At 44.2% G+C, this 11201-nt stretch overlaps 1 protein-coding gene across 1 annotated transcript in view; it reads right to left on the bottom strand.

Moving 5' to 3' along the window:
- LOC106585177 (lipoxygenase homology domain-containing protein 1) overlaps window positions 1-11201 on the bottom strand; it is a 46775-nt gene that overhangs the window by 2718 nt on the left and 32856 nt on the right. Inside the window, exons 29-43 of the mRNA XM_082968459.1 lie at window positions 10995-11176; window positions 8785-8901; window positions 8357-8519; window positions 8102-8256; window positions 5718-5930; window positions 5448-5565; window positions 5147-5355; window positions 4745-4930; window positions 4424-4551; window positions 3107-3224; window positions 1581-1758; window positions 1266-1451; window positions 847-1017; window positions 390-528; window positions 38-193 (exon numbers count right to left, since the gene is read on the bottom strand). Of these exons, the coding sequence (XP_082824585.1) occupies window positions 38-193; window positions 390-528; window positions 847-1017; window positions 1266-1451; window positions 1581-1758; window positions 3107-3224; window positions 4424-4551; window positions 4745-4930; window positions 5147-5355; window positions 5448-5565; window positions 5718-5930; window positions 8102-8256; window positions 8357-8519; window positions 8785-8901; window positions 10995-11176 (2419 nt within the window). The remainder of the gene's footprint in view (window positions 1-37; window positions 194-389; window positions 529-846; window positions 1018-1265; window positions 1452-1580; window positions 1759-3106; window positions 3225-4423; window positions 4552-4744; window positions 4931-5146; window positions 5356-5447; window positions 5566-5717; window positions 5931-8101; window positions 8257-8356; window positions 8520-8784; window positions 8902-10994; window positions 11177-11201) is intronic.

Genomic DNA, 11201 nt, shown 5'->3' with positions numbered 1-11201 from the left:
AAATACCTGTCTTTGTTCCCCAGAAGTTTTCACTCACTTGTTTCCAAGTCCCTTCTCTGTCACCACAACTTCCAGGACGTGCCAGAAGGCCTCACCCTTCACCTTCTTGCTGTCTTTAGTCGTGTGCCCCACACAGATGCCAGCTATCTCACCCACATGCTTGGAGGAAAACTCAAATGTGTCTGTGGCTCCACTGAAAAGAGACATCCACAGGATTTTACTCTCCCTTCTTTGATATCTGTAAAATAATTATTCTTCTAAGCACAGTATGAACGTCACTGTCCTGAAATTAATGGCCTGCTGAAAACAGTAAGATCAAGAGAAAAGGTAGAACACCAGAGCACTTGAAAGAGAAGAGAAGATTCTTTAGTGTTTCTTTGAGAACCTACCAAAGGAACCTCTTTTTCTTTGAACTATTCTCCAGCACAAACTCCTTTGAACGTCCCCTCTTTCCTTCCAGCACGATCCACACATTCTCCTTGGTGTCTGCGTCATCAGTGTTAGCTGTTGTAGTGGCAATTTCATATTCTGGAGAAAGAATTTTAAAAAATGCAACATAAATTCTAACTTAATTTATTCATAACATAAGTGCCTGCCATGTAAAATATAATAATAGATCTACAATCCCTAGCCTAGATGTTAGGTGTAGGGATTGAAAGGAAATGTAAACTGCTCTGGTAGACAACATTCATTTATATGGTGATATTCATTTATATGGATTATCAATTAACCGAACATTACAAATGGTAAATCTAATATAGCGGCCATTCACTTATCATGGAACAATCTATTTCTCTGGAGTTTTCTTGGCTCACTAGTCTACATCAGGGTCAGAGGTGAACTCACTGGTCTTGTCACTGAAGTCTAGGATGTCGTTGTTGGCACAGGCCAGCTCTGTCATGATCTGCCCGTCGTCCACATTCTTGGCCAGCCAGCGGCCACATGGGAAACGGAAATTCTGGTCCATGGTCTCATCTTTCACATCAATGTACTCCAGGTGCCAACCCGGAGCAGGACCTGAGAGAAACACAGGTTTATGGCTTATATTCTTGCCTCTACTCCAATCAGCCACTTCAAGACTTAGTTTAGTTTTCCTTTGCTGTAAATCCTGTGTACAGAACTGCAGTTGCCAAGAAATCTATCAATCAAAAGTGAGAAAGAAAGCTCTCCTGTGTCCTGTTTCAGTCCGTTTGGCCACCGCCATCACCGTCATTACCGTTTGTGATAAAACTATGTGGCATGGCACATGAAGACCTGTTCCTCACCCTTGTTGTCGTGCCATACGCGGATCTTGGAAAGCTCTCCCAGGCTGAGGATGTCTGGGAAGCGGAACACGTCTTTTGACTTCCGCTCAAACTTGTTTCTGCTACCGCCCTCCTTTAGTGCCAGCGTACCAGTGTCTCCGTTCTCCCCAAACACTATCAGGAACACGTTGGCATCAGTGCCCGCACCTGGAAGAGAGGGGGAAAAGGGATATTAAAGATGGTGGGGAAAAAAAGGTAGAACTAGGGGGTGCCTAGTGGGTGCAGGAGTTTTTCCCATGTGGATTTTTGTTCTCATGTGGAGCTGTTGTGACCCACCTCCGATGTCGCTGGTCTGGACCTGGATGATGTAGGTGGTCCTCTCCACCATCTCCTCCTCATCCACCACCGCTGCCAGCTCACAGATCTTAGTCCTTTTGGGCCCTTTGGTCTTCGACAGCCAGTTCTCATTGGTAAACACAGACACCTCCTCTGTAGTCAGGTTATGCATCACGATCTAGAGGACACGTACAGTATGCCATACATACCAGACATTTATATTAACATTTTAATCTATTAGCAGACTCTCAGGGCAATTTACAGAAACTGTTTTGAGATAAGAAGGCTGAAATAAACACAATACAGGATGGGGGGAACTCCGACCTGAGTTAAGCGCGTGTAAATGGAGCGTAATTCTTTTCTCTCTAAGCATTTTCTGACCTTGAACTTAAGCATGAGAATAGGATGCTATTCACCTGCTATTCATTTGGGGTGGAGATCAAATAAATGAAGGTATGGCGGAAGTGTGTCTACGGCAGCGTTTCCCAAACCCGGTCCTCGGGATCCCAATGGGACAAGCTTAGGTTTTTGCCCTAGCACTACACAGCTGATTCAAATAATAAACTAATCATCAAGCTTTGATTATTTGAATCAGCTGTGTAGTACTAGGGCAAAAAACAAAACGTGCACACCTTGGGGTCCCCAGGACCGAGTTTGGGAAACGCTGGTCTACGGATATGCCTTCTGACCTTGACTTAATTCCCTAATAATTCCACCACCTTTACGAGTGAGGAAACCATGAACAAGGTCTAGCGAACCTGCCTATTCCAAGTGGAAAAAGCCTTCTACTTTATTTTTCCAAATAGAAATCCAACCATTCAGAGGGCCTCCCAAGTGGCGCAGTGGTCTAAGGCACTGCATCACAGTGCTAGCTGTGCCCCTAGAGATCCTGGTTCGAGTCCAGCTGGCCGTGACGGGAGACCCGTGGGGCGGCATACAATTGGCCCAGCATCGTCCGGGTTAGGGGAGGGTTTGGCTGGCCAGGACTCCTGTGGTGGGCATTATCATTCAATTTAATTACATTGTTTTGTTTACCTTCATTTGCTGAGGATCACATGTAGGCTAATTATATCATTAAACCTAAATGATCTACAAGATCAGAGTATTTTTAAATCTACCAATTGGTGCTGAAACAGAGACGAATAGGCATATATTTAGATGGCTTTCTTTCATTGATCCCTAATATTCTGAACCCGTTCTCTCGATATATTCTAGTGAGTCTGTAGACGAAATTCAAACTAAAAGGTACACCGTATTTAAAGGGATGGCTTACGATAAATGTACTGAAAACCCTATTAGATGAAAACTCCACAAGAAAATCTGTTGACCAGCAAGTTTTCAGCAGTTGAATGTAATTTATTCAGAGCGCGCAAGGTAGTCACAGCTGCGGAGTGCGATACACGACTAAATAAGGTAAGTGTTAATCCGAAATACTGAGAAGTGCATAGGAAAGGCACGTATAGGAAAGATGTACATTTCCTAAGTCTGAATTGGCCCCTATGAGCACGGTAAGTTTGAGTGCCAACCCTGTCGAGGAACCAGTCAGGGCGACTCCCAGAGCCGTCGATGCGAACCCTGATCTTCTTCAGAGGAGCGATGTCATCTATCTCCAGGTTAAACGTGTCCTCTTGACCTCTCTCAAACCTGTGGCGGAAGACATGGCTAGATAAGGACAAGGGCTCCAATGGTTCGAATAATCGTGGCCAAGAAAAAACAGTCTCTTAAACTCTGACCCCCTCTGGTGGCATTTTTTAAACCACGCATAATACTGTATACTACCCTCACAAAGTACATTTCAGTTTCAAAACTATAAGTCCTACAAACAAATACTGTTAGAAAGGTAAGGACTGTGGGATTCTGATAAAAGTGTCAGAAACAATGTGACAAAAGAATTACTGAAATGTAAAAAAAAATTGTACAGTGCCCCCCAATTGTCCCCATTTTGGAGAATAAGAGATTTGAAAGTCTAGGTTTGAAATAAAACATGTCACCAATTACTGTTCCAGAAGTATTTTTTTTATATAAAGAAAATACATTTGTCAGTTCTTTTGGCCTTGAACATGCGCAAATTCCCATAGGAACACAGCCATTTTAAAAGTGCAGGGCTTGTGCAACGTGCCATGCCTTCATTTATCGTCTAATAGGAATGATATACATATGAGGAGAGAGCTGAAGTCTCTATCCATTCATTGCTGTAAATACATCCCCTGTCTGATTCCCAGTTCATCCACTAGATCGCAGTAGGAGATCACATGACATCTCTTGGCCACTTGAAACCAGTTGCGTCTAGTTTGGGTAGTGAGTCACTGTGCTAAAATGTCTGAATGGAATTTCAAGTCTGACATCTTAAAATGACCTTAGCAATCAAGGCTTTCAAGTTTGTGTTGGTGAATTAAGACAGACAGGTGAGGAACCTTAAAACGTATTTTCCCATTCACGTTTCCTATTGTAAACGATGAGCTAGATCAACGGCGCATGTGGAGGATGCATACAAGGAAATGTGGATGGAGAAGGAAATGCGTTGCTTTACAATGACTACCAGGGTGTACCCTTTCCATGCATACTAAATGTTTGCACTTTTGGTGACTTGACCTACATTGCATACTCCATGAATATGACCATAGCGTATTATTTATGGCCTTAATGTGAGCCGGTGAAAAAACTTGCCGGCCCAGTACATGGCCCAATTCAACTGTTCAGAGTTTAACAGGCTAGGGTAGGGTACCCAATAATATCATCACATGGACATCCCCCGATGGTGCCCCCCTAATGTTGGTACAGCCCAATACAAGTCAACCCAGTCAACACTAGAGTCACTCTATTGAATGACAGTGTGATGTCACCTGTCCTCATTCTTGGGCAGCAGCATCTCCTCTGTGCTCCCATTGGCTCCAAACACAGACAGGAAGATGTTGGTGTCCGTCCCTGCATCCTGGGTGTCGCCTGTGATGACCGTGGCCACATAGATGATCTGGAGGGGAAACATACATGTGTCCTGTATTTAAGCCCCATTGAGATAGCAGAATCTCTTTCAAGGAAGCCCTCACCACGAAGGAGCATCCCAAGCACAGGTATGTATATATGCATATAAACATCCATTCACATTCAAAACACCTCTCTGTCACATAGTGCTATTCAGTGTGTTATTGTCCCAACAAACTTACCTTCCGGACGATATTGATACTGTTGGCATCTAGTACGTTGAACAGTCTGCCGGTGAGACCGTCGCCTCTGTCCTTGGCCAACCAGCACTTACACTGGAAGATGTACTTGATGCCTTTGGTCGGCACAGCAACCGACAGCTCGTCCACCAACCAGCAGCTTTCTGGGGTTGCCCCATTATGACCCAGCTGGAGGGGGGAGAGAAAGAGCAAGAGGGAGAGAAAGAGATAAATATAGGAAGCGAGGAAGAGAGAGAGGTAGAGGCAACCACAAAAGCTGGTACCCTATTAAAATCAAATATCCAAATATCAACCTTATTCTTAGCTTAATCCTAACCCTACATGGGTAATGAACAGCTTCCATTCTAGCATGACAAGCCTAGTGAGTAGCGTCTTCATCCTTACCTCCACCCTCTTGATCTCTCTCACGTCAGTTCCGTAACACTGGAAGTTCTCCATGGTCCCAGCAGCGAAGCTCTTCTTCCCCTCAGGCAGGTCCAGCCACAGACGCTCCGTCTCAATGTCATTGGGTCCCATGACGATGACATAAACCCTGGCTGTGGTGCTGGCGTCAGGGTCCATAGCAGTAGACACAGTGAAGTGGTAGGGGATGACTGGCCAGCAGGAAGGAAAGAGAACACCCACACAGTGTTTACATGCTCCCAGAGTTTAATGAAGCAACGTTGCAAACAATGTGCTCGCTTACCTGGACCCTCCTCTACGACCGCCTTTTTCTTCTTCTTCTTGTTTGCATTCCTGTCCAGCCCTATCTTGGCCTGGGTGCTCTTCTTGTTTGGATCAACGTTCCTCTCACCCTCATAATCCTGGGAAGTGTCAAAACAATCCACTAAAGAACATCACAATGATGCCAACAGTTATGATGAGACTAGAATAATGCCAGAAGCTCTGGATATTGCTTTGGGGGGGCTTTACATTCCGCCTGTGAAAAAATCTAATATAAACCCTATTACTGTACCTTGATGTAGAACGTTCTCTCGATGCGCTTGTCCTCCTTCTTCTTGGAAAGCCAACGCTCACACAGGAACATGTATACCTCCTCTGTTTCCATGTCCACCACCTCTACCTGATCCAGGTACCAGTCTGCCCCCATAAATTCGGAGTTGTCGTGGCGGATACGGATCTTAAACACCTGGCCAAGATCCACCGCCTCGATGGAGAACTTATCCACCTGGGAGAGAGAAGAAGAAAGGACCCCATGTAGTGAAGTCAAATTAACCGGTCTGCTCTTAGTGACTACGATGGACTGAGAGAGGCTTGAGGGAATTAGGGACCAGTCCTCCATTACATTAATTAGTTACCCTTAATACACAGTGTTAGTATCCCATGGAACTACATGGTAAACTACACTGAACAAAAATATAAATCGAACATGCAACAATTTCTAAGATTTTACTGAGTTACAGTTCACATAATGAAATCAATCAATTTAAATACATGAATTAAGCCCTAATCTATGGATTTCACATGACTGGGAATAAAGATATGCATTTGTTGGTTACAGATACCTTCAAAAAAAGGTAGGGGCATGGACCAGAAAACCAGTCAGTATCTGGTGTGACCACTATTTGCTTTATGCAGCGCGACACATCTCCTTCGCATAGAGTTGATCAGGCTGTTGATAGTGGGCTTCGGAATGTTGTCCCCCTCCTCTTGAATGGCTGTGCGAAGTTTCTGGATATTGGTGGGAACTGGAACACACTGTAGTACACGTCAATCCAGAGCATCCCAAACATGCTCAATGGGTGAAATGTCTGGTGAGTATGCAGGCCATGGAAGAACTGGGACATTTTCAGCTCCCAGGAATTGTGTACACGTTGTTTGCCATCTACCTGGTACAGTTGAAACCGGGATTCATCCGTGAAGAGCATACTTCTCCAGCATGCCAGTGGCCATCAAAGGTGAGCATTTGCCCACTGAAATCGGTTATGATGATGAACTGCAGTCAGATCAAGCCTCTGGTGAGGACAACAAGCACACCGATGAGATGAGGCTAAGCAGCCTGCCATCCAGGACCTCTACACCAGGCGGTGTCCCTAAAAATTGTCAAAGACCCCAGCCATCCCAGTCATAGACTGTTCTCTCTACTACCACATGGCAAGAGGTACCGGAGTGCCAAGTCTAGGACAAAAGGGCTTCTCAACAGTTTTCACCCCCAAGCCATAAGACTCCTGAACAGGTAATCAAATAGCTACCCGGACTATTTGCATTGTGTGCCCCCCCAACCCCTGTTTTTTACGCTGCTGCTACTCTCTGTTTATCATATATGCATAGTCACTTTAACTATACATTCATGTACATACTACCTCAATTGGGCTGACCAACCAGTGATCCAGAACATTGGCTAACTGCATTGTTTCCCACCCACCACCCGCCAACCCCTTTTACGCTACTGCTACTCTCTGTTCATCATATATGCATAGTCACTTTAACCATATCTACATGTACATACTACCTCAATCAGCCTGACTAACCGGTGTCTGTATGTAGCCTCGCTACTTTTATAGCCTCGCTACTGTATATAGCCTGTCTTTTTACTGTTGTTTTATTTCTTTACCTACCTATTGTTCACCTAATACCTTTTCTTGCACTATTGGTTAGAGCCTGTAAGTAAGCATTTCACTGTAAGGTCTACACCTGTTGTATTTGGCGCACGTGACAAATAAACTTTGATTTGATTTGATTCCCTGAGACGGTTTCTGACAGTGTGTGAAGAAATTATTTGGTTGTGCAAACCCCCAGTTTCATCAGCTGTCCGGGTGACTGGTCTCAGACGATCATGCAGGTGAAGAAGCCGGATGTGGAGGTTCTGGGCTGACGTGGTTACACGTGGTCTGCGGTTGTGAGGCCAGTTGGTCGTACTACCAAATTCTCTAAAACGACATTGGAGGCTTATGGTAGAGAAATTAACATTAAATTATCTGGCAACAGCTCTGGTGGACGTTCCTGCAGTCAGCATGCCAGTTGCACACTCCTCCAAAACTTGACACATCGTGTTGTGTGACAAAACTGGACATTTCTGAGTAGCCTTTTATTGTCCCCATGCACAAGGTGCACCTGTGTAATGATCATGCTGTTTAATCAGCTCCTTGATATGCTACACTTGTCAGGTGGATGGATTATCTTGACCAAGGAGAAATGCTCACTAACAGGGATGTAAACTAATTTGTGCACAACATTTGAGAGAAATAAGCTTTTTGTGCATTTGGAAAACTTCTGGGATCTTTTATTTCTCATGAAAAATGGGACCAACAGTTCACATGTTGCGTTTATATTTTTGTTCAGTATATATGGTATCTTTGCAACTTAATGTAAAGTGTTACCAAATAATAACACACATACCGCCCCTCTTTCAAACTTGTTGCTGTTGCTCTCAGACTTGCTGAGTGTGCGTTCCCCCGTGTCTCCCAGGTCTCCGTAGATGGTGAGAAACACTTTGGCGTCGGTCCCTCCTCCGTACATGTCACCTGTTCTCACAGACACCTTATAGGTGTGAGCTGGAGAACATTAATGACAGTCATTAATGTCAATTAAATGTAACAGAACAGGAGGGAGGATATCTCTCATATGACCATGTATAGGCAGCTAGGGACCTACTTTCAAGGGCATCCTCCACCTCCATCTCTGTGTGTTTCAGTTTTCCTTCCTTCAGCAGTTTCTCTGTGATAATATCAGAGGGAACGAGCTCTCTCACCGTCTCCCCATCGTCCTCTGACTTGGCCAACCAGCGCTCACATGGTAAGATGGTCGTCTCCGAACCCTGAGGGGGCAGCCATGTTGGAAGGGTTTTTGATTAGTTTAATGAATTAAACTTTCATTATCTGATTGGACTGAATAGATGAACACAATGGGGTGAAGATTACTGTAGGTGACGCTATTGCTCAAACCTCACTCTCATGTCATCTCAGAGATGAGAAGCAGAGAGAGTGAACAGGGTGAAGGGGACAACTTTTTTAAATAAGACACAGCCCATTCATGAGTGAACGAGGACGTTGGAGAAGGAATGAGACACAGTTCTTCAGTACCTTTCCCTTCCTGAGTAGACGTCTGATCTCCACTCTGTCAAGGTGCCAGCCGGGGTTGGTGCCCCTGTTGTCGTGGCCAATACGGATCTTCTCAATGACATCACCCACATCCTCCAACTACAGGCACATACAGCACCAGTCAAAAGTTTGGACACACCTACTCATTCCAGGGTTTTTCTTTATTTTCACTATTTTCTACATTGTAGAATAATAGTGAAGACATCAAAACTATGAAATAACACATATGGAATCATGTAGTAACCAAAATATTTCATATCAAAGTAGCCACCCTTTGCCTCGACGACAGCTTTGCACACGATTGGCATTCTCTCAACCACCTTCAAGAGGTAGTCACCTGGAATGCATTTCAATTAACAGGTGGGCCTTATTAAAAGTTAATTAGTGGAATTTCTTTCCTTCTTAATGCGTTTGAGCCAATCAGTGTTGTTGTGACAAGGTAGGGGTGGTATACCCACACCTTGTCAAAAGACCAAGTCCATATTATGGCAAGAACAGCTAAAATAAGCAAAGAGAAACGACAGTTCATCATTACTTTAAGACTTTAAGGCCAGTCAATGTGGAAAATTTCAAGAACTTTGAAAGTTTCTTCAAGTCCAGCCGCAAAAAACCATCAAGCGCTAACTGGCTCTCATGAGGACCGCCACAGGAAGACCCAGAGTTACCTCTGCTGCAGAGGATAGTTCATTAGTTACCAGCCTCAGAAATTGCATCCCAAATAAATAATTCACAGACTTCAAGTAACAGACATCTCAACATCAACTGTTCAGAGAAAACTGAGTGAATCTGGCCTTCATAGTTTAATTGCTGCAAAGAAACCACTACTAAAGGACACCAATAATAAGAAGAGACTTTCTTGGGCCAAGAAACACGAGCAATGGCCATTAGACCGGTGGAAATCTGTCCTTTCGTCTGATGAGTCCAAATGTGAGATTTTTGGTTCCAACCGCCGTGTCTTTGTGAGATGCAGAGTAGGTGAACAGATGATCTCCGCATGTGTGGTTCCCACCGTGAAGCATGGAGGAGGAGGTGTGATGATGTAGGGGTGCTTTGCTGGTGACACTGTGTGTGATTTATTTAGAATTCAAGGCACACTTAACCAGCATGGCTACCACAGTATTCTGCAGCAATACGCCATCACATCTGGTTTGCGCTCAATGGGACTGTCACAGGATCCAACGAAAGTGGCGCCCCTCCTCGGTCGGGCAGCGCTCGGCGGTCGTCGTCGCCGGCCTATTAGCTGCCACCGATCGTTGTTTCTGTGTCTTTCAGTTTTGTCTGTCTGTTCCGCACCTGTTTTGTGTATGTCATTAGTGGGGGCTTATTTAATGTGTGTTTTCAGTTGGGATTTTGAGAGGGATTGTTTATTGTCCATGTTGTGTTTTCCGTCAGTTTTGTCTAAGGATTTACCGGGCTGCGCTCCTTGCCTTTTGTGCCGTGGAATATATATTTTTGTGTTTTATGGGAAAGTGTTTCTCCCAGGCAAACTTTGTGTAGCGCCCTGTGCTTTTCGGCGTTTGTGTGTGTCAGTTTATTAAAAGACACTCACCTCCAGCACCTCTGTCTCCTGCATCTGATTCCGCCTCTACGCCAGTCCAAATCAGTCGTGACAGGGACTATCATTTGTTTTTCAACAGGACAATGACCCAACACACCTCCAGGCTGTGTAAGGGCTATTTGACCAAGAAGGAGAGTGATGGAGTGCTGCATCAGATGACCTGGCCTCCACAATCACAAAACCTCAACCCAATTGAGATGGTTTGGAATGAGTTGGACTGCAGAGTGAAAAGCATTCCAGGTGAAGCTGATTGAGAGAATTCCAAGAGCGTGCAAAGCTGTCATCAAGGCAAAGGGTGGCTACTTTGAAGAATCTAAAATCTAAAATATAATTTGATTTGTTTAACACTTTTTTGGTTACTACATGATTCCATATGTGTTATTTCATAGTTTTGATGTCTTAACTATTATTCTACAATGTAGAGCATCGTAAAAATAAAGAAAACCCCTTGAATGAGTAGGTGTGTCCAAGCACAAGTATATCAGATAGCACATTAGATTAAATGCCATCAACTTTTACATTTCATTTTGTAGTCTTGGAATATACTGTATGTAAACATTTATTTTTTCAAATGGTAAAGTATATAATTTGCATGGTTTAAGACAGGAACAGTCATATACACTCGCACACACACCTCCACGATAAACATATCCTCAGCTCCTCTCTCGAAGAACAGCCTTCTCTCTCTCTTGTTGACACACAGGTGTTTCTGCTGGGTGCAGAGGCCCTTCCAGCCATAAAGAACTATAAACACGTCTGCATCTGTCCCAGCACCAAACACATCACTTGTGTATATCTTGATCTCATAGGGGACAACTGAAAAGCGAAATGAGATGGTTTG

The sequence above is a fragment of the Salmo salar genome, chromosome 24 (genome assembly GCF_965601325.2).
Source record: "Salmo salar chromosome 24, fSalSal1, whole genome shotgun sequence".
Classification (NCBI taxonomy): Eukaryota; Metazoa; Chordata; class Actinopteri; order Salmoniformes; family Salmonidae; genus Salmo; species Salmo salar.
Note: the sequence above shows the minus strand (reverse complement) of the source record. Positions and strands in the feature narration are given on the sequence as shown.